The sequence below is a fragment of the Rissa tridactyla genome, chromosome 15, assembly GCF_028500815.1.
Source record: "Rissa tridactyla isolate bRisTri1 chromosome 15, bRisTri1.patW.cur.20221130, whole genome shotgun sequence".
In the NCBI taxonomy this organism is placed as follows: Eukaryota; Metazoa; Chordata; class Aves; order Charadriiformes; family Laridae; genus Rissa; species Rissa tridactyla.
Genome location: NC_071480.1, coordinates 620,743 through 643,173, shown reverse-complemented (window position 1 = coordinate 643,173; position 22,431 = coordinate 620,743). Strand labels below are relative to the sequence as shown.

At 49.0% G+C, this 22,431-nt stretch overlaps 1 protein-coding gene across 12 annotated transcripts in view; it reads left to right on the top strand.

The window, feature by feature from the left end:
* GAS7 (growth arrest specific 7) overlaps positions 1 to 22,431 on the top strand; it is a 160,107-nt gene that overhangs the window by 56,722 nt on the left and 80,954 nt on the right. For all 12 annotated transcript variants that reach the window (XM_054221563.1, XM_054221568.1, XM_054221565.1 and 9 more), the window contains 5 exons: positions 3,893 to 3,964; positions 6,447 to 6,532; positions 9,114 to 9,167; positions 19,637 to 19,726; positions 21,801 to 21,916. In XM_054221563.1, the coding sequence (XP_054077538.1) occupies positions 3,893 to 3,964; positions 6,447 to 6,532; positions 9,114 to 9,167; positions 19,637 to 19,726; positions 21,801 to 21,916 (418 nt within the window). The remainder of the gene's footprint in view (positions 1 to 3,892; positions 3,965 to 6,446; positions 6,533 to 9,113; positions 9,168 to 19,636; positions 19,727 to 21,800; positions 21,917 to 22,431) is intronic.

The window sequence follows — 22,431 nt, the reverse complement described above, 5'->3', positions numbered from 1 at the left end:
CCATGTCCAAGTGACCTGTGCAGCCTGCACAGCTTCACGTTATTCAGGGCAGAAGCTGGGTTTGGAGCTGCTCAGCGTTACAGCTTTATTGCCGTTAAAACCAAAACAAACTCCAAGTCTATTTATAAAGACATGAGACAGCACCAGTAGTTGGGTGACATGTTGTAGCTGATACAGATCCTAAAGACCAGGGAAAGTTTCTGCACAGTAACCAGACCCAGAGGTCCTCTGACTTGCTCTGCCCCATTCTCGTAGTTTGGCTGATGAAACTATGGAGCATTTAGCTCCTAAAACAGCACTACAAATGACACCATGCAGAGGTATTAAATCCATTCCTGAAAGCAACATAAGCACACTCAGGAGGGATTATGCTAGACCTTAAAGCCCTGATGTTTTCTGATGTTGTATGTTCAGACTGGAAAGTAGCTGCTTTGACCTCAGATGGCTACTGGATTCATGGAGAAGAGGCACAAAATTCCTTCTTCAGCTACTACACTTTGATCACAAAAATCATCTGCATCGGGACCTCCTCAGAAGTTGTGTTTCTTGACTAACATGATGCCCCAGAGTGTGTGGTTCTCCGAAGGCCTGATGCATCGTGTCATTTCTCATTCTGCCAAACAGATGCGAAGTGAACTTTCTTTCCCCAAACACCACGGGTTTCTGCTTTCCTTTGGGAGGAAATGCTTAACCACATCTGTGAAAACCCTCTTTAGCTCTGTTGGCACGTGTAGCTTAGGTCTTGTAACTGTTTTTCCTCTCACTACGTCATTTCAGTTTGAACAAGTGGCTTTCTACTGCCTTGCTGTTCAGTAACTAATTTCCAGATACCTCCCGGGGCTGCAGGACATCTTCCTCTTCACAGACCTCCTTCACAGTCCAGAGGGTGACTAGGAAACTACTGATTATTCCTCCCCCTCATTGGCTAAATAGAATAATTAACATGTGGCCGATAAGGGAGGACAGAACTTGTTGGTGTTGGTCTGCCAGTGCTAAATTGCACTCTCACAGTGAGAGGTTTTAGCTTGACTTCAACATCCTCTCTGGAAAATTGGGTGTGATATAAAATCTTGTCAGATATTGTGTCTATTCCTAATAGCAGTGATCATTGTTTTACAGGGTTACAAATAGTCTTCAGATTTTCCAGGCACCAGGATCGAAGGCTGCATTTGGTATTCCAAGTCTGTTTGGCTGTATCAAACAGAGTGTTATCTCTCACCAAAACTTTTCTGTGTAGTTGTGGGAAAAAAATCACCCCTGCCCCCCATTCACGTCTAATCATGATGAAGCTGCAGAGAAATTTGTAATGTTGCAGTATTATCTTGGTAAATTTAGTTGCTTCCAGTAGATGGCATTACGGCAGTGCAGTCCTGGTGGAGGTGAGCTCTTCTCCCTTCTTGGGCTGCCGGAATATTCCCTCTGTTCCTCGGTGCACGGAAGTGGATTTTCTTTTCTCCTAGCACTCAAAATAAATGTGGTAAAAAACATTCTTGTTCTTTTCATTTCCTACACGATAAGAGATGCTATTTCTATTTTATGCATTTTTATATTATTTTTTTTATTTTTTTTTCAATGTGCATAACTCCACATTCACTTTATTTTAGAAAATTTGTCAACCACTGGGCACTGCTCTTTCACATATAACATTTCTGCCCTCAAGTTATGAATCTGGGCCTTCTGTATGGCAGAGGGGAAGAACTGGGCACTTCCCACCGGCTCCACAGCAGCTAGCACGCGAAGTAGAGACCGGTTACAAGAAGCAGCTGGTAATTTTAACCAATTAATTACATTTCAAATATACTTGTTAGGTTTTTAGGTACTTTCCTCTGTACGGACTCAAAAATACAAAAAAATTGTAAACAGAAAAGCTTGCATTAAAAAAAATAAAAACAAAAGCCAAATATGAAGTTAACACTTTTTACTGCTAATGTCAAAGTCAGTTCTGACAAAAACGTGTTGACATGCTGATTGCGCTTGGGCATAATAGGGGTGGACATCACAACCCCCACACACAGATCTCCAAAAGCCATCCTTGAAAACACTTGTCTTCAACTCAACTCACTTACATTATTCATTAATCAACAATTTGCATTAGGAAAAAAAAAAAAGAAACATGGGTAGCATATTCGGTTGTTTACCTTTGCATTACAATAAATGCGAATCAGAATTTGTCTTTAGTTAACCGTGCACTTGTGTATGTAAAGCCAAGACAAGCTGACTCATAAAAGACAACTCTTAGCATTTGATTTGCCTTCTGTTTAGTTAAAACACATTCCAGTTCTTCCTCACTGACCTAGCACAGAATTTATTAACTTACTATCGAATTCACAAAAAGCTGGGTAAAATTTAAATATTTCCCCATGATTCATCAAAGCTTCTAGTCCACCAGGTTTTGCACTTGCAAGGAAAAAAAAAACAACCTCAAAGCATTTTTCTTTGCAAGCAGAAGCGTGCGGTGGCTCGGAGAGACGGGGAGCGAGGGGGAAGTGGGGCCCATGTCTCAAGGATTTGGGCATCACAGGTGTGGGGGATGGCACCTTCCCCCATTTGGGATCGTCATCCTGAGGCCTTTCCTGAAATAAGGAACCTAACGCAACCCTTGAGGACATCTCTATGTGTGGATACGTGCGTGGCTGTATATGCAAAGACAGATAAACCAGCACGCCCTCCTCTGCCCAACAGGCCTTCCCGGGTTCACCCTGCAGGTTTCTTGCCTGGGGTAGGAGGCCCTTTGTGCCCTGGTGGAAGTGCTGACTGCCAACCCCGAACTGATACGCCCAAGGGCGCACTCAGCCTCTCCTGCTCCATCACCGCTTGACCACCTTCCTCCAGAATCCTGAGAGATGTAGGATTTCAGGCTTTGGCAGGGTTCAATGGCTGTTGGTTGGAATTTCAGGAATGACAGTTTCAAATGGAGTGGCCAAAGCGGTCCTTTGACTTGATTACACTAATTGGCTTATTTTCTTATTTGATATCGTCAAGCAGGCGGTATTATTTATTTTGTTTGGTACCAATATCTTAATTCAAAAGGAATGGTAGCTTGGGTTTTCTAGCTAGAGTTCTGCAGAAGTTGCTGTTCTAACTCTGTCTGCTGTTTGCGACTTTTACAAAGTTTTGCAACTAAATCTTCTGTATTTAGCATGTAGTCAAAATTAATTTTCCATTTGCTGAGGAAATTAGCAGAATGGTTAAACTACAGAGAAAACTGAAAGGGGAAAAGCAGCAGCAGTCTTCTGAGTATCAAGACCGGTGTGACATACATTTGCATATCCCAGCTGCTAAAGGACCCGAGTGGAAAAAAAGGAAATTTGCCAGGGAAATAGCTTTTTTTGGGGGAAAAGAATGCTATGGTCTGTGTATATGTCACTAAAGCCACATCTCTGAGTCATTCACAGCTGCCTTTCATGCAGAGAGCAGGGGCGAAGGCAGTGCCACCGCTTGGTGCTTGTTCCCAGGGTGAGGGCCATGGCTGGCTGTGCTGCGGCCGGGTGGTCTCGGTGCCTGCGGTGGGCTGCAGGGAGGAGCCCGGGATGGGCTTGGTTTAGCTACACCAGGAAAGGCTGTGCGGATGGTGGCAGCAGCTTACAGGCAGTGATCTGTGCTACAGCTATGTGTCTGCTTCCTTACCGAGCGTGGCCCTGGGGCAGACCTGCACTGGAAGAACCAGTGGTGTAGCTCCCAGTCTGCTCTGTTTCCACCATCCTAGCTGGCTGCCAAGGGAGCCAGGGCTGGGGAGCGACAGCAGAAAGAGATGGGAGGAGGTAGGCAGTGATGAGAACCTGGTTCAGAGAACACTGAGGGTCAGACCCATTTGTACGTGTGTAATAGATGTTATTCCCTGGCGTGTGTGCAAGGCCTCCATCACCCTTACATTGATGTTTCCCTTCAACAGAAACGACCTGGGAGCGGCCAAGCAGTGTGCCTGGGACTCCCAAGAGCCCTGTGTCACAGAAGAGTTCTACAGGTACTGTTTGGTGCTGTGCCTGACCGCTGCATTGGGTGAATCTGCTTCTCTACCACTCAGCAGAGCAAAGGAAAATGCTGTGATTACGTGGGATGTATACTTAATGTACACAGTCATGTGAGTGTAGCAGAGTAAACATGGCGGGGCTTTCCCTTCTGATATATCTTCATAGAATCACAGAATCATAGAATGGTTAGTTGGAAGGGACCTTAAAGCTCATCTCGTTACAACCCTCCTGCCATGGACACCTTGCCACTAGACCAGGTTGCTCAAAGCCCCGTCAAACCTGGCCTTGAACACTTCTTGTCTGTTTGCCTACTGATGCACCTTCTGGCCAGTTGTCTGAAACATCTGCTCAGAGCTGAGATGGCTCCTTCCTCGGAGCGTGGAGGCAGACAGTGGCCCAGGGAGCCAGTGGGGCTGCCGGCTCTGGGAGGGGAGGACAGGCTGCCTTTCCCAGTCCTGCTTTCTGCCGGGGTAGGGAAGCAAAAGGCTGCAGAGGGGAGTGGGCTGGCTCTAGCTCTTCCACACAGAGCACATGTGCACAACGAAGCATTTTAGCCTATGGTAGCTATGGGGTCGACCACATCACCTGTGTCCTGACTTGAAGTTGCAGGGAGTCAAGTAGCAGAGTATAACAGCATAACTGTACTGAAAAGTTTCAGGTACTGCAGGAAGACAACGCAAAGCAAAAATTGCTCTAGAATAAAAAGTGCTACATGTAAAGGCCATTGCTGCCAGCTGACTGTAAATAATGCAGTCTAGAGGATATTTTTCCTACAATATTTTTGAACTGATGCCCTTCTTTATCGGCAGAGCTGAGTGGGAAGTATGCTTGAAGGTAGTACATTTTGTTGTGACCAAAGAATTTGTAATGTAGTTGTGTATCTTGTTTTAACCCTACTTTGAGCATTATTCTCTGCTCAGTATATTCCAAAGATAAAGCAACCTACCGCTGTATACATGGACCGTAAATATCTTACAAGGTTTGCTTTCTTGACATGACAAGCCCATCTCCATTAAACCATTGCTTTTTACGTAAGTGGCAGGTTGACCCCGGCTGGATGCCAGGTACCCTCGAAGCCGCTCTATCACTTCCCCTCCTCAGCTGGACAGGGGGAGAAAAATACGATGAAAGGCTCATGAGTCAAGATAAGGACAAGGACATCACTCAGCAATTACTGTCATGGGCAAAACAGACTCAAATCGGGAAAATTAATTTAATTTATTACCAATCAAATCGGAGTAGGGTATGAGAAAGAGAAACCAAATCTTAAAACATCTTTCCCCCACCCCTCCTTTCTTCTGAGGCTCAACTTCACTCCCAATTTTCTCTACCTCCCCACCCTCAGCAGCGCAGGGGGCAGCAATGGAGGTTGTAGTCAGCTCGCATGTTGTCTCTGCCTCTCCTTCCTCCTCAGGGGGAAGACTCCTCACACTCTTCCCCTGCTCCAGCATGGGGCCCTCCCACAGCGTGCAGTCCTTCAGGAACAGACTGCTCCCGTGTGGGTCCCCCATGGGGTCACAAGTCCTGCCAGCAAATCTGCTCCGGCATGGGCTCCTCCCTCCACGGGTCCACAGGTCCTGCCAGGAGCCTGCTCCAGCGTGGGGTCTCCTCAGGGTCACAGCCTCCTTTGGGCATCCCTCTGCCCTGGCATGGTGTCCTCCATGGGCTGCTGGTGGATATGTGCTCCACCATGGACCTCCATGGGCTGCAGAGGCACAGCCTGCCTCACCATGGTCTTCACCATGGGCTGCTGGGGAATCTCTGCTCCGGTGCCTGGAGCACCACCTTCCCCTCCTTCTTCACTGACCTTGGTGTCTGCAGAGTTGTTTCTCTCACATATTATCACTCCTCTCCAGCTGCTGCTGGTGTCGCGCAGGTTTTTTTTCCCCCCTTCTTAAATATGTTATCACAGAGGCGCTACCACCATTGCTGATGGGCTCAGCCTTGGCCAGCGCTGGGTCCATCTTGGCTCTGTCAGACATGGGGGAAGCTTCCAGCAGCTTCTCACAGAAGCCACCCCTGTAGCCCCCTCCCCACCCCCGCTACCAAAACCTTGCCACGCAAACCCAATACCCCATAGCCGACTTCTTCAAACACATCATTTTACCAGACCACTATGGGAACTGTTTTGAGTTTGGGGGTCTCTTTTTCTTGGCTCTTTCCAGCTCAGTAACGCCTGTCATACCTCCCGATAGTTGCCTGCTGCAGGATCCTGAGGCCGGAGCGGGCCCATGGGCTGAGTTTCTGCAGGGTCCAGTTCTTGGGTCTTTCTGGGTTGGAGCTAACACATCCCATCACCAGCCTGTTGGGGTGGGGAGAAGCATCCACAGTTTCTTAGGCTGGAGGGAGTGAACACTAGTGGCTCAAAAAAGGCACTGTGATTTATATCTGTATATATGTGATTAGTTTTTAAAATGTGCAATTATTCATTTGCTACCAGCAGCAAGCCTGCTAACTCTCCATCTGTTCTCACAGTGAATGGCTACCACATCTCTGGGACCCCGGTACACCAGCTTGACTCTGGTCATATGAGCCTCCGAAAAGCCAGTGGGGACCCCCAGGTAAGTTTTGGGGAAAAAGCCAAACAGTGGTAAAGAATAAATGGGTCTCCACTTAAGCAGTTTAGGAATTCCCCCAGAGCAGGAGGTCAAGAGACATTTTCTTTTAGAAACTGGCAGATCAGATAGATTTGTTGCATCTAGAATAGTTAAGTCTTTGTGTCTGACTGGTAAAACAGTACAAAATGCCAAGATGCTTTGGATTTTTTTGTCCTATCGCTCCATTCTGAAAAATCCACCAGGCCACTTCAGTCATTATTAACAACCCTACTAATTTTCCTGCCACTCCAGCCTGAAGCCTGGGCCTGTCTCCAGCACAGTCCTCTCTCTAGACTTGCACATCTGGCCATGTCTGTATCTCACTGTATTTTCTTGCGGCTACAGCTTTCCCTCCCAAAGACAGTATTCACAAAGAATTTGTCCGAAGCTTTTTTCTCAATTACTTCATCCATTCCTGCATGTCCTTTTACAGGCCCTCCTCTGTGCCTTACATAGCCTGTGCCTCACCCATCTCATCACCCTGGGCTAGCGTTCAAGACGCTGACCCATGGACAGCCAGTCTCCCCTGCCTGTTTGTCCAAATTTCCAATAATTATCCCTGCACTTTTTCTTGCACCCCTTCACGTCCCTGGGAGAGCCTTCCGCGCAGGTCTGCAGATGCAGCACAGGGCCCTCTTCCAGCTCCTCCCGTGAAACGTCAGCATTTCTGGTTTTGCTTCCCCACCAGTGGATTCAAGGCATCTCCCACGATACGGTCCAGCACTTTGGACTCCCTGCTCCTTCCACATCAAACATCTTCCACTGCACTGCCCGTGTTGCCTCTTCTCTGAGCAGTTTGCACAGGCTGGAGGTAGAGGCAGACCTAACTTGGGTCAAAAGCATTTTAGAAACTGATGTAGTGCATTACCTGACACCCCTGTCCACACGTCTCCCTCAGAGAACCTGAATAAACTGGCAGGCTGTGACTTCCTTTAAAAAAAGCTATGTTAATCCTTGTGCAGAAAAAATTCATTTGTCGATCTGATGTTTTTGCAGTTGGCTCGGTACACAAGTCAGATTAACTGACTCCCCAAGAACTTCCTTTGTAGCAACATTTGCCACATTTACGGTGCAGAGTCTGACTCAAGTTTGTAGCCACCTTTTGGGTCAAATGCAGATCTGACATACATGGGGAGTCCATTGCCATGCACTGGTTTGCTCAGCTGACTCAACCTGACTGACAAAAATCCCTTTCATGACTTTTCTCATACACTTCAACAGCCTCCCGTGATACTTTCTTTCCATTGCTCCTTTATTACACGTTTTTCCAAATTGAAATCATGGCTTCATTCCTGCTTTGAACCTATAAGTAGTTTTGAATCTATAACTGGCTGCTGGTGCCATTAATTCTAAGAGCTGCTGGTGTCCACACCCGCTTGGGAGCCTGCTTTTCCCGGGAGCTGTGGCTGCTTTTGCAGAAGCGTCCTTAGTAAGGAAAATATCTGACCATAAACTGTTGGTTCCAAGAAGCTGTTCTCTACACCCAAAACTCCCGTGTACTTGGGCCTGCCCCTCTCCTACTTGCCTGTCTCGGGCCATCCCCAGCTGCTTTCCCTTGACGGCCCCCTTGCCAGCTCCCAGGCGTTCTGTGGGACCCTTCCTTAGACCCGGGTAGCAGCAATCCTGCAAACAAACGCTGGCAGGATCCCTCAGGCGAGTTCAGCCGCATTTCTTGGAAACAGGTCGAGGGGGAAAAAGCCTCAGCAGAGAACAAGAGGGAGCTGTGCCGTGCCGGGCGCGGGGCCAGGCCTCCCGTACGGCTTCCTAGAGAGCAGCCGCGGCCGCCCGTTCGGGCTGTCACAGCCGCCGCGTGGGGACCAGCGGCCCAGCTGCCCGGGCGGCTTGAGCTCGGGACGCAGCCCCGGGGAGCGCTGCTGGCCTGGCCCGGCGCGGTGCGACCCCGCGGGGCCCGGGACGGGGCACACGGGCAGGAGGCCACGGCACGGCCGAGCCGCCGATCGCCGGCTGCGGATCAGCTGCCGCCGCCCCCCAGCCGGCAGCCCCGCGGCTCGGTACCCGCCGCCCGCTCCAGCCCGACGCGGCGGAGGCGAGAGGCGGAGCGCCGGCCCGGCGCCACCCCGAGGGCTCGGCCGGCAAGCGGTGGGGCCGGCGGTGCTTCGCCCGGCTGAGAGTGGGCTCCGCCGCCCGGCCCGGCCCGGCCCGCCATTGGCCGCACGGGCGGGCGGTCGCGAGGCGGGGCGGCTGTGCCGGGACGGCGACGCCGCCTCCAGCTCCCCCGGAGCCGCGCTGAGCCCAGCCCAGCCGGGCCGAGCCGTGCTGAGCCGCGCCGGGCTGCACTCAGCTGAGCCGCGCCGCGCCGAGCCGAGCCGTGCCGAGCCGAGCCGAGCCGAGCCGAGCCGAGCCGTGCCGAGCCGAACCAAGGCTAGCCGAGCCGAGCCGACCTGAGCTGCGCTGAGCCGAGCCGAACCGGGCCGAGCCGCGCTGCCGGGCCATGGGGTCCGCCTAGCGCCCGCCCGCGCGGCCTGCGCCCGCCATGCTGGGCTCCGAGGGCGGCCGTGACGATGCCCCCCGTTTGTCTCCACAGAGCCCGGGGTCCCCGGCGGCGCCGCGGCGGCAGAGCAAGGAGAGCAGCCTGACGGTGAGTCCGGCGGGGTCGGGCGGGGGTTGCCTGCCGGGGCGGCGGCGGCGGCTCGGTGCTGGGGCGAGCGGGGCTGGGGGCGGCGGGCGGGCAGAGCCTCCACCACGAGCCGTGTCGGTGCTTAAACACGAGTAAGTCAGGGGCCCGGGGAGGCTTTGGGATCTCCGTCCTGGGCAGAATTCCAGTATCGTTTTCCCTTTGATCCTGGCGGCTGCGGGATGAGCAGACGGTGCGGGCCGAGGTCCGGAGGCGCGGGCTGTGGACGCGCTGTTCGGGAAGAACTTCCTGGCCCGGTGTCGGCCCCCAGCCCCTGGGCTCGGAGGAGCCCTGCGCGGCGAGGGGCACTCGGGCTGTGGAGCTGGGTCACTGCCCCCCGGGCAGGATCTGTATTTTCTTCTCAAAGAGGTGTCAGAAGGTATTTTTCTGTCCCAGAGTATCCAAGTGCAGATTTCTGCTGGGAAGTGTAAGCAGAGATTTTAGGTTTCGGTATGAAGTTAATCTTACATTTGCTTTTAATATTAGTAATTAAGTATAGCTGACTCAATTAAGATGTTCTCAGTGTTGTGTTCACAGACATTAATATCTTTTGTATGCCTGGTGACCTCATCTCTAACACAGTTTGCACTTCTGGACTCCTCAGTGCAGGACAGATGTTTAAAAACAGGAAGGAAATCAAAATAGATTAATGAAAGTGGCTGGGAATAGAAAGGTTTATTTAAGAGGAAATAATAAAGAAGATAAATGGGCAGATAAATGAATTGCAGTGATAAAGGAGAGGCAATAAACATGCTTACAGCTGCAACCATTAGCAGAGTATAAAATCCACAAGAACAAAAGGAATAATTTAATGTTATATATCATTAACTGTTACTACGAGGAGGAGGTTATTATACATTATCACACACAGCCTGTTGATTTATCCATCGGTGGGCACAATTCCATGGGTTTCTGCTGACAGGGGTGAGGATACAGGTGTCTCTGACTGCAACACAGGTCAGTCATTGGCATGTAGATAGTTTTCTGGGAAAAAAACTAATTAAATATCTTTAGCAGTTTACTTGGTTATCAAAATCAGTCATTACGAATGAAAAATGTATTGTTACTGTTAATTAGTGTATTGAGAGAGTAGTATGTCATGAAATAAGTATAAATCTGCTGTTTTGGGCAGATTTGCAAATGCCCTGGGGAATCCAGCTGCAGAACTTCCAGGGCCATGGTGCTGGGGCTGGAAATGTGTCCAAGCCACCTCATGCAGCCCCCTGCCCACCCAGGTTGAGGGGAAGGAGCAAACCATGGGCTGAATATCATCTCCGGAGGGACAAGGCATGGTCCCGGGGTAGGTTGCCCTGGGTTGCAGGGCACAGCATGAGAGTGACAGTGCTTGTGTTTCTGAACACCTCACTGGCTGTTCACCAAGGGTAGTTTTCACTGTCATGTTTGCTGGCCCATGTGCCATCTGGTAGCATCTGCAAAGCAAGAAAATGTTGTGTGTTATGTCAGGATCGCTGTGTGCACATTTCTCCAGCAGAAGTCCGAGGCTTTCAAGTACAATGCATCAGACAGACAAAAACAAGCTAATTTTAACAGCTGTTTGCTCCAAGCCATTGCCTGCATCAAGGAAGCATTGTGAAAAACAACATTCTCATACGGAGTGTAAACTGTAAAGCAATGCAATTTTCCCCCCTGTCTCCTAGGAGGTTATATTTGTTCAGCGCCACTGAAGCTGACATTGGGTTATTCTGGTTAACAGAGCTGCAGGGCACATCCTCAGCTTGCTGTCAGATGATTTGTCTTGGTCTGTAGCAGGTTCTCAGGAAGAACCTCTTCTTGCAGAGCGGGATTTTGTGATTAACTTTGGGGCTCTTAGCCCCGCAGACCTCCCCCTAGACTGACAGCCTGTGATACGCAAACTGTGGACATCAGGTGATGTCCAGCCTGACCCATGGCTGCAGCCTAGCTCTCTGTTTCACTGCTTGCAGCGGAGGGGTGGGAGTTCGTTCCGGTCTTCCTAGGAATGCATCTGCCCCCTCTGCACCCAAATAGCCATTTGGGAGCGTGGCTTCTGGAAATCCTGAAGGTACGTGGGAGCTGGGCTATTGCTCATCTCTGTGCACCCAACAAGAAGACGACTATGGTGTTTTCTCTTTGGTGAATGAACGTTACCAACACTGTGTTATCTGTTTTCTCTGGAAGGGAAACCCCTGCTGGGTTATATCAGAGGCTGTTATGAAACTGCTGCTTGCACAAATTATTGATGCTCACTTAGGAAGCACTGGTGCAGGTCTGTGGTCTGCACTGATTTTGCAGTGGGTTTCAAGGTGCACTCGCTAGTTCTAGGCTGGATGGTTTGCCGTCTGGTTCCCGAAGAACTATCTGTCCGTCTGTGAGTTCCTGGGGAAGCTGAAGGTCCTTTACCATAGCCGAGGGAGAGTTAAACGGAGAAGGTACAGGGGGATATTGACTCAGATGTGACAGAGCTGTGTCTCACTTGAAGAGCAAGAAAGCTATCTGATGATAAGGTGTTTCTGAGTGTGGCTTTCTGAAGAATGCTCCATTGCCTTGTCAAGATTCGGTATGACTTGGAAAATGCTGGCATTTGTATCGCGTTTGTTGGACACAGAAATGAACGTGTGCTGCAGATGGGAAGAGGGGCAGCCTACATGCAGTAACGTGGTATTTGCTGCTGCTGTGCTCTGCGTCTGACGCAATGTGATGAACACGGTATGGGGCTGCATATTCAGCACCGCAGTCCCTTCTGCCCTGGGGCTGACTGCATGGCAGAAACTGTCAGAAATCACCTGCTTTGACAGGCACTGGCCAGATCATCTCTGGACCTTTCTACAGATAGGCCAAATAAAGACGGCTTCTAAACGCTTTTGGCAGAATCTTTTCTTTGAAATAGGAAGTGTATCGATTGAATTTGTTACTGGTCAGGACTTCGGTTGTCTGTTCTCTCCTTCTGTTGTACTGTAGCTCAGCGTCACCCTGCCAGCACTGACACCACATGCAAACTCACGATGCTGAAGCTACCTAGACACAGTCTAGGCGTTCTTGGGCTTTCCTGTCTGGGTGGAGTTAAAACTTCCCAAGCCTTTTTCTGTGCCTAAGTTCTTCTGAGATCTCTCCAGCTTTTGCATTTGGCTGTTTTGTGGAAATGGTCCCATTTGGAAGGTGAACTCGTTACATCTAGTGGAGTTGGCCATTGTACGTTTTGGGTCTCAGCTGAAATTGTAAAGCAGATGCTGAAGTTAGGCAATCTGTCACAGCTGTGCTGTGTTTAAGATGCCGTGAATATGCAGAAATCAGGAAAAACGATCTGCATTTTTAAATTGAAGTAATGAGCAAGAACGTTGCCCCGCTTTAGTCACTTTAGCACGGCACAGTAAGCTCACCCACTGTCTGCTCGTTTATTTATATAGTGTCTTATATAATAAACATGCAGTTGATTATCTAAACCTTGATGAAATTATTCTTGTTTTATTCGTGTTGCTTGGCAATGTCTCATTTACTGGTGACTGCTGGTAGCAACTTCAAAGCCTCCAGAGGACTTTGAAATCTATGAGGTGAATGTGCATGGCCAACCTGACGAAGTTTCTCGGTGCTGTGCACTTCGCTCTTGTGCAGATCCTGTGCGCTCACCTGCCTCCCTCTGACTTTTCTTCTTCTGTCACCCTTTTGCATCTCAGGCATTATCAAGAGTCACCTACAACGTAAACAGCTCGTTGTGCCATCACTGCTGGTGTAGTCAGGTGAAATACGAGCTGGGATATTTAGCTGCTAAGAGTATAATTGCTTTTGCTCATGATCAGTATGCAGGCAAAAGTATTTTAAACTATATATTGAGTTTGGTACATAGCAGGCTTGTCAAGAGAAATGCATCAATTTGTGTTGCTTGTCTGGTTTTCTTCTCCCTGCCCCGAGCTTTGTTGTCATCATGTTTTTCATGGCATGTCTTCTCTGGCTGCGTACCTTCTCCTAGCCTCGGCGATCCAGTGGCTCCCTCACACAGGTTTTATGGTGCCACTCGTGTCCAGTGGCAGCTGGAAGGACAGGCTGCTGTCCTTTGGCATGTTTGCTAGCTTATACTTGGAGTACGCCTTGCTGGTGTCTTGTCATTAATTTTGCTTTGTTGCAAGCTGACAACAGCCATTATTTTTATTAGTGAAGAGGCTGGATGAGGACTTAATATCATGATGAGGCCGATTATCATCTCAGCTGTCCCAGTGGAGCCGGTGCAAATGTAATGCAGGTCATAATGCCTTGTTTTCTCTTAAAGTTCTGTGACTCCATCAGTAGCTGAGATATGTGGTTTAATTTGTTTTGTTTCTTACTGGCAATTACAGCTGTAATAGTCAGCTTCTGCAGGCTTTTGTTCAGGCCGTGTTGGCTAGTCAGCGTTGTTGAAAGAGATTAGCACTGCAATGGTCTATCCTGTTGTTCGAATCTGGACCTCGCACGTAGCCTGACCACGGCTGTCAGGGATGCGATTAGTGGTCCTGTCAGGGATGCGATTAGTGGTCCCTCTCGTGGGGAGAGGGTGTTGCTGATAAAGCTGTTTAGTGCTGTTAAGCATCAGGACATCATCACAAGATGCTTTGGCTCTCTTTAGTATGAGTCAAAAATCTCATCAGTGGGACTAAGTTGGTGAACCAAAGTGCTTTTTTTTTTTTCAGCTATCTCTGATTTTAGAAACAAGAAAAGGAACATTTCAGAGGGAGGATTGTGGGAGGAGCGAGATGTGGTCACCCCAGTGCTGGCGTGCAGCCGAGTCCTGCTCAGTGCCAGCCTGGTGTTCCCCTCCCTGCTGGGAAACCCTGAGAGGTTTCAGAACTGATCAGAAATACAGATCCAAAAGCTCTTGTTTAAGTATAAGAAGTCTGTGATGATAAAAGGAAAGAAAGAGTCACAGGATTTCCTACGTAGTTGTATATAATTTTTAGTAATATTACTAGAGTCTTGAAAATTTTCATGCCCGCTCCGGGACTGTGTGTAGAAAACTGTAAGTTGTTCTCTTAAGTTCTGTTTACCACACAAATAATCCCTTGATTTTGGGTTGGTTTTTTTTTTTTTTTGGTTTGCAAAAGCTTCTTAATTTGATTTTTTTTTTTTTTTAAGTTCTGACACCAGTTTCCTTTTAAATGTGATACTAGACCAAAATGGCCTCATGGCTTTTTCCAGACGATTCAGCATCGTTTCTAGACAATTAAGTATAAGCTTCTGAGAAGTGAAGAATGTTATATTTATTCATAAAGCTTTGAGTGTGATGACAGTCCTTGATACTCTCATCACCTGTTGACGTGTGTACTCACTGCTCGTCTTCCTGCTGCGTGCGTGGATGTGGTTCAGTCCATTGCAGTCCAAATGCCCAGTCCGAGCCTGGGCATTTCCAGGGACTGTTTTTGTTTCTTTGGGACATCAGTGATGTAACAGAGATTCTTAAAGTTTGTAAGCAGCTTCTCACCAACACAGATTTAGTTTTTGTGAAACAAGTGCTGCTTTTAGCAGGCAATATGAATTTCCTTTGCAGTTTCGGTTTGCAGATTTTTAAGCTGCAGGGAACAACTCGTGTGCCACTGTACGTGCTCCATGCTGCATGTCACCTCCGCATCTGCAGTGTGATGATGCCCAGCCTTCTCGTGAAGGCTGCAAAATACGTTCAGGAGGTGCCTTTCCCCAGCTTCTCATTACCCAGCGCAACAATGAAAATCTGCCTTGAAAATACTACTGTCTTCATGGGAAGAATTTGGTCCTTTCTCAGTTGAATTAAGTCATCTTGCGCAACACAAAACCCCACTCAGCAGTGTGTTCCCCCAGGGGACCTCCTAGCCATTCTCTGCAAGACCACCAGTAAGAGGACAGGTGGGAACTAGAATAGCTTCTCCTTTTACCACTGCAGTGTTGATGCTTCTGATGTGGAGATGTGAATCATTTCCAGCGTCCCTAAAACCCCCATGCAGTCTCTTTACCTTTTTTGCCTTCTGCTGCTAACTATTTTTAACTTGGGCTAAATCCTGAGTTCCTGTAGCTTGGCAGTCTGCTCTCAAGAGGCAGCACCTTGTCCTGGATACCCCTGAGGTGTGTGGGGTAAGCACACACAGTAGCTGGGCAAAGGGCAGCGTTTCATGCAGGCGGGAGGGGCTGGAGGGGCTTCAGGGGCTGGAGATGCTGGAGAGGTAGGAATTGCTGGGGGGGCTGGAAATGCTCTAGAGGCTGGAGAGGCTGGAAGGTCTGGCATCCAAGTGACCCGTGGCTGTCACCCAAATTTTTATTCAGTGAGTGTGAAGTGCAGCATGAAAGTCAGAAATCCTCAAAGCCAGAAGCTGTTTAAACCTGTGACACTGCACCCCTTCACATGGTTACCTATGAGATTGCCATTGCTGACAATACTTTGTTTCCCCCGTCTCCCCTGCTCTGGGAGGATGAGCTGCAGCCTTGCTCACTCACAGCAAGGAGCTGGCCCACTATGGTGCGTGGCAGAGCAATTGTGCGCGGCTTCTGAGGCCATCTCATTTTTTTTTAAGGTGAAACTACAATATATTGTGTTATTTGAGAAACAATGTGCAGCCGCGACAGCGTAGAGGCATGCTCAGGTACCAGCGCAGCCCATGGCCAGCAGTGGCGCAGGATTTGGTGGTCAGTGAAGGGAAGCGGAGCCTTTTCTCCATCAGCCCCTGTGTGCCGGTCCGGCACTGGCCCAGGTGGGTGCTTCTTGGATGCTGTCTGAAAGTAGCAGTTTGGCTTAAAGTTTCCAGCCAGTATTTGTAAGACAATTGGGCTGATCAGTTGTGAAGCTTGGTGGGAGAAGCTGACGTCTCCCAACAGGGTTTCGAGCCCCTCGCGCTGGGGCCCAGCCATGCCTGTGGGCAGCTTCTCACCCCAGCTGCGCCCCGAGGAGAGCTGCCGGCTCCGCTCCTGTGCCTCGGCCCTTCCCAGGGACGGGGTCTGCTCACAGCCTTTTCGAGCTGGACGTCCCTGAATGAACGTAGCCCAGCCTACCTAACCAAAAAAAAAGGGCACGATGGGTTTGCAGGCAGGTCCTGAGCTGACAGGGAGGAGGCAGGAGAGGAAAACTTCAGCAGAGACAGAAGGTGCCCCTCAGTGAAACGTCCCTCATGGAGCAGCTTTGTGGTGGTGACAGAGGTCAGCCTGGGATAACACAGGGGCCCATGGCTGAAGCACAGGCCAGCCCAACCGAGTGTGACTACACCGGCCTGTCCCCTGGTGTGTTCCCTGACATCGTGGGGGAGTGGGGTGGCCGGGCAGGGGTGAGCTCTGGCACCTCTGTCGCACACCCGTCTCGTTCTGAACTGAGCTGATAACTCCTGGTGCATGTCACTTCTGACGGGGAGCGTGAAGGACCTGGGAAGTGTTTTCAGCAGCTCCTGTTGCCTGTTGCTGGGACTGTGTGGTCAGTGGAGGCTGTGTGTGGCTGGAGATGCAGGCTCACCGGTGCGTGAATGCTGCCTGTAAAGTGATGGTGAAGTGAGAGCCCTGGTCTCCAACCTCCTGCAGATCAGATCAAAGCCTGATGGGTGCTGGAAGGAAGCTGGAATGAAAGACACGTGGTTCAGGATCTAGCTGAGGTGACAGCCAGAGACACCATAGGTGTCCTGCTTTGAAACGGACTTGGCAAGCTCTGGAAATAGTGATTTTGTGGAGAAGGAGGGTGGAGAAAGCTCCTGCGTTACATGCAGTTACTTGCCAGTGAAACTTCAGCATAGGCAGACAGCAGCAGAGCCAATGTGGGTTTGCAGGAACAGCACTGTATCAGCTAAAGGCTTTGTCTGCATTGCTCTGGCATGGTGGGTTTACGCTGTGTCAGCACTTTGCAGCATGTTGCCATAGAATCATAGAATGTGTTGGGTTGGAAGGGACCTCTAAAGGCCATCTAGTCCAAACCCCTGCAGTCAGCAGGGACATCTTCAACTAGATCAGGTTGCTCAGAGCCTCATCCAGCCGGGCCTTGAATGTCTCCAGGGGTGGGGCCTCCACCACCTCTCTGGGCAACCTGGGTCAGTGTCTCACCACCCTCAGTGGAAAGAATTTCTTCCTGATGTCTGATCTAAACCTGCCCTGCTCTAGTTTAAACCATTGCCCCTCGTCCTATCACTCCATGCCCTTGCAAACAGCCCCTCCCCAGCTGTCCTGTAGGCCCCCTTCAGGTACTGGAAGGCCGCTATAAGGTCTCCCTGGAGCCTTCTCTTCTCCAGGCTCAACAACCCCAACTCTCTCAGCCTGTCTTCATAGTCCTCTGGACTCGCTCCAACAGGTCCCTGTCCTTCTTGTGCTGAGGGCTCCAGAGCTGGACACAGTACTCCAGGTAGGGTCTCACGAGAGCAGAGTAGAGGGGGAGAATCACCTCTCTGGATCTGCTGGCCACGGTTCTTCTGATGCAGCCCAGGGTGCGAATGGCCTCCTAGGCTGCGAGTGCACATTGTTGGCTCATGTCCAGCTTTTCACCCACCAGGACCCCCAAGTCCTTTTCCACAGGGCTGTTCCTATCACATCATCCCCCAGCCTGTATTGATAATGAGGATTGTCCCGAACTAAGAGCAGGATCTTGCACTTGGCCTTGTTGAACGTCATGAGATTTGCATGGGCTCATCTCTCTAGCTCGTTCAGGTCCCTCTGGATGACATCCCGTCCCTCTGACACATCAACCACACCACTCAGCTTGGTGTCATCTGCAAACTTGCTGAGGGTGCACTTAATCCCACTGTCTTCATTGATGAAGATGTTGAACAGCACCGGTGCCAGTACGGATCCCTGAGAGACACCACTTGTGACCCCTCTCCATCTGGACATGGAGCCATTGACCACCACCTTCTGGATGTGACCATCCAGCCAGTTCCTTATCCACCGAACAGTCCACCCATCAAATCCGTATCTCTCCAACTTAGAGAGAAGGATGTTGTGGGGGACTGTGTCAAAGGCCTTGCAGAAGTCCAGATAGATGATATCCATAGCTCTCCCCTTGTGCACTGATATGGTCACTCTGTTGTAGAAAGCCACTAGGTTGGTCAGGTAGGACTTGCCCTTAGTAAAACCATGCTGGCTGTCTCGAATCACCTCCCTGTCCTCCATGTGCCTTAGCATAGCTTCTAGGAGGATCTGTTCCATGATCTTCCCAGGCACAGAGGTGAGGCTGACAGGGCGGTAGTTCCCAGGGTCCTCCTTTCTACCCTTTTTAAAAATGGGTGTGATGTTTCCCTGTTTCCAGTCACTGGGGACTTCACCTGACTGCCGTGACTGTTCAAACATCATGGAGAGTGGCTTGGCAACTACATCAGCCAATTCCCTCAGGACTTTGGGATGCATCTTGTCAGGTCCCATAGACTTGTGTATGTTCAGGTTCCTCAGGTGGTCATGTCCTTCCTGAATAGCCCAAAGGCAGATTTACTGTGTGCAAGCTCTACCTTTAGCTCTGCCCATGTAGCTGTGCTAACCCTGCCCCCAGCTTTGGTTTTGGATTTCCTGTGAGTGTTAACCGATCCAAAAAATTCCCCAAACCCATAGAGTTAAATTTGTGAGTCTCCCATCCCCAGTTTCTGTTGGTTCCTTGATGAATACACAAGTACCCCTAGTGTCCAGTGAACCTGCAGGTGCAATAAGAGGGACTACTTTTAGTGTGCCTGCCTAGGAGAAATTTTAGTTGAGCATCACGTACTGGGAGTGAGCTCTGACTCTGGCTGACGCTTCCCCTGAAGGGCTTCAACTGCGTCCAGTGTTATTCTGCAGCATGTTCTGCAGTAGCTGTCATGGGTTTCGTTTCCACTGTGCCTTTATTGGGCTACATTTTCTACTGCAATAATTTAATGAGCACTTGTACTTTTTTATGCTTTTGTTTAATGTGTTTAATGCCTTTGTTTAATAATTGTTTGACTCTGTGATGGGTCCTGTCTCACAAATTATTGTGGGGGTTTGTGCGTTGAAGGCTTTAGAGAGACCCCGTTCCTTTTTGCAGTGATCGTCACTTTCATCGGAAAGGGTCTCTGGGATAGATGGAAGGGCTGTGCACTGAAAAAATAACACCTTTTTTGTAATTCTCTAGCAGACTACCATAGCCAAGATATTCAGATGAGGTACGCTGATAGTGACTTCAGTGCTCTCTGCTGCTGACGCTATTTCTTGTGCTCAGGGCCCGCTGAGGGTGTTTCATGTCAGGATTTTTACCACAGTTTGTTAGGGATCTAGGAGAACTCCCTGTATGGCACTTTCCAAATCAAGCAGGTTTTCCTCATGTGAAATGGGTAGTTTATTTTCCTCTGAGCCGACACTCCTGCTTGCTCGGAGTTCCTCTCTGGGAATCTTAGCTGCTGTTTCCATGCAACAACCAATTTTTCTTCAGTGACATGCATTCACTGTGGATTTTCTGATTGGAAGCGTGTATATATGACCTTTCATTTGCATATTTCTCATCAGCAGCTACATTTCATTACCTTCTAACTCTCTTTTGCCTTTTTTTACAGATAAATTGTGTGACTTTCCCCCATCCTGACGTAATGCCAGAACAGCAGTTGCTGAAACCTTCGGAGTGGAGCTACTGTGATTATTTCTGGGTAAGTAGGCAGCCAGCCACATGCCATATTGCAGCTCCTGAGCTTCCGAAAAAGTGGAACAAACAGCTTGATTTTTGGTACAAGTTAAAGGAGAATGTGGGCTGAAATGCAGTGCATTAGGGCAGCACCAGGGAGGCTGAGGAGGCCAGTGAAGATCAGGTGGAAACCATCTAACCCATCTGAGATGTGGGCATTTATCAGAAGAGTGTCCAGAAAGGCGAGGTCCATCTGTCAGGAGATGGTTTTGGTCAAGAAATGGGGAGGATGTAGGACAAACTACACATCTGAAAATACCTCAGCCAAAAGGACTCTGCAGCAGGACGGGGGATAGTGACGTGGCTGGCAGGGAATATTATTTCAGTGTTTTCCAGAGCATGACAGCTAGGGATGCACAGGGAAGCTGGGGATATCGCATTGAAAACAAGCAGATTGTTAACAAACTTTGTGCTAAACTGTAAAACTCGCTCCCATTCTGGAGGCCAGATGATAAATGACTTTTTTAAAGGATGAGGTTTGTGAAGCACAGGCCCATTAGTAGCTCTTAAATTGAGTAGTTTTACGCACCCTTTAGCACAGAAAGTCTCTGGTGGTTGTCTTTCTGTGTGTGCCCTCTCGTGCCTAGCTCCACCTTCAGGATCCTGAATCAGATTAAAATGATACAGTAGTCTTTCAAGCATGGAGACGACAGAAAAAATCTTCCACTGGAAAACTGTTTATTGAGGGGTGGGGGGAATATTACGTCAACAATGAAGATTTTATGAATTTTACATGTGTTTTCAGTTATTGAAACGTTTCCATTTTAAAAAGTGTTTCACTTACGAAAAAGTCTAGCTCTTGGAGGCACAGCAGCACTTCCCCGTGTGTGTGCTTAGCGTTGGTGTGAGGACTAATGGCAGTAACTTGCTGAAATACACTGACATGCTTGTAAATGGTCACGTTACCAAACCATCAAAGTTCCTTAGTTTCTTCCAGTCTTCTGATCCCAATAAGCAATACATCGTTGATAGCGTATGGGCTTATTTTTTGCATGTGTCTTACAGAAATCACTGCCCTACTTGGTTCTTTTCATTTAGGCTTGGCCAGCGCTTGGCTCCTTGGGTTTGGTCACATCTTGCTCTTAGTGAAATTCCACTTAAAGTTACTTTTCTTCTGCAGACTTTTATCCTCCCGTAGCTCTGCTCCCAGGACTTTCCTCTTGTTCGGCCTTGTGGTCCACCCTCCTTCTTCGATCAACTTCACTCCTGTTGCCTCCGCTGCCTGGTGCCCGGCATAGTGTCCTGCAAGCCTCACACTTTGATTAATGTGCCCTTTTTCTCTGTGTGAATGTGCAGCACCCAGGGTACTGGAACAAAACCTGTAGTCATCAGGGAAGTGTTCTCTGGGCCTGTTTGTTGGAAGAGGGTAGGAAAAAAAGCAGAGAGAGGAGAGAGAAAAGAGCAGAGAGAAGACTGTGTTAGTCCTTGTAGCAACCCTGAAGTCAGTGGAGCAAAGGGTGGAAAGGGTTGTGTGGGGAACAAACGGTGAAAGATGGGACATATGGTGGTAACCTATAGAACACGTCGTTGTTTTACCCTGCTTTACAGCAGATCTGTGCAAACTGGCTGTATTTTTCTGAGTGCAGATCAGGGTTGCACTTGACAGTCTATTAAAGTCGTTCAGGGCAGTGTAAGCCCTGGGAGGAGCAGCAGTGTCCTCCCCTCTCCCCCAGCAGTTCCCTGCTGGCTCCAGGATCCCCTCTTCTCTCTGCAGGGTGAGCCAGCAGGGCTCACGCTTGCCGAAGCCAGCCCAGGGCTGTTATCAGGTATGAAAGGCCATGGCTTTGGCAGTCTTATGCTAGCTAAAAATAACTGTAAAACTTCTTTTTTTAATTAAAAAAGGGAATAAGAGGAGGGGGAAAGAGAAAGTGTTGGACTATTCCTCTGAGAAGGCGCTGTGACGACCAGCTGTTCTCAGAGGGCTCTTCAGACACCACTGCTGCCTGTTGCTCGAACTCTTTGGGCAACTGCCGCTGGAAACGGTGTGTCTGTGGTTTTGATCCCCATCTCTTTTTGTTGAACTTCCTTTTTCCTTTCAGGCTGACAAGAAGGATTCGCAAGGGAACAATACAGTGTCGGGATTTGAAATTCTTCTTCAAAAGCAACTGAAAGGGAAACAAATGCAGAAAGAAATGGCAGAGTTTGTTCGAGAAAGGTAATTAGCACTTTGCTATCAAATTAACTATTTATGGAAATATATTTTTTTTCATAATTTAGATATTCCTTTGGTACATTAATGACGTAGGTTAAACTGCGTAAAAGAAATGCTACCAATTCTTAAAGAACATTTAATATTTCTTTAATGCCCATCCACGCTCTCCAGTCTTCTCCAGCTCTCACTCGTCTCTCCTGCTGTGCCGGTCTCAGTTGGACTGCACACAGGCTGTCTGTTTAGATAGAGGGAACCAAGAAGGTTTTAAGCTGCAGATTCAAGAAGAAAACATGGATGTGGAAAAAACAGAGCAGAGATGATACTTAGAATGGAATTATTTTGTCTGAAAAATAGAGAAGCAATTTGTTCACATGGAGCATGTGCACCGTTTCCTAGAGGAAGATGTAAAAAGACATCACATGGGACTTAAGCTGATTAGGGAGCTAAACTACACATGCAGATATTTAGAGTGAGCCCTACATCATAAAGGCAGGTATCTACCTCTGGCAGATAAGCTA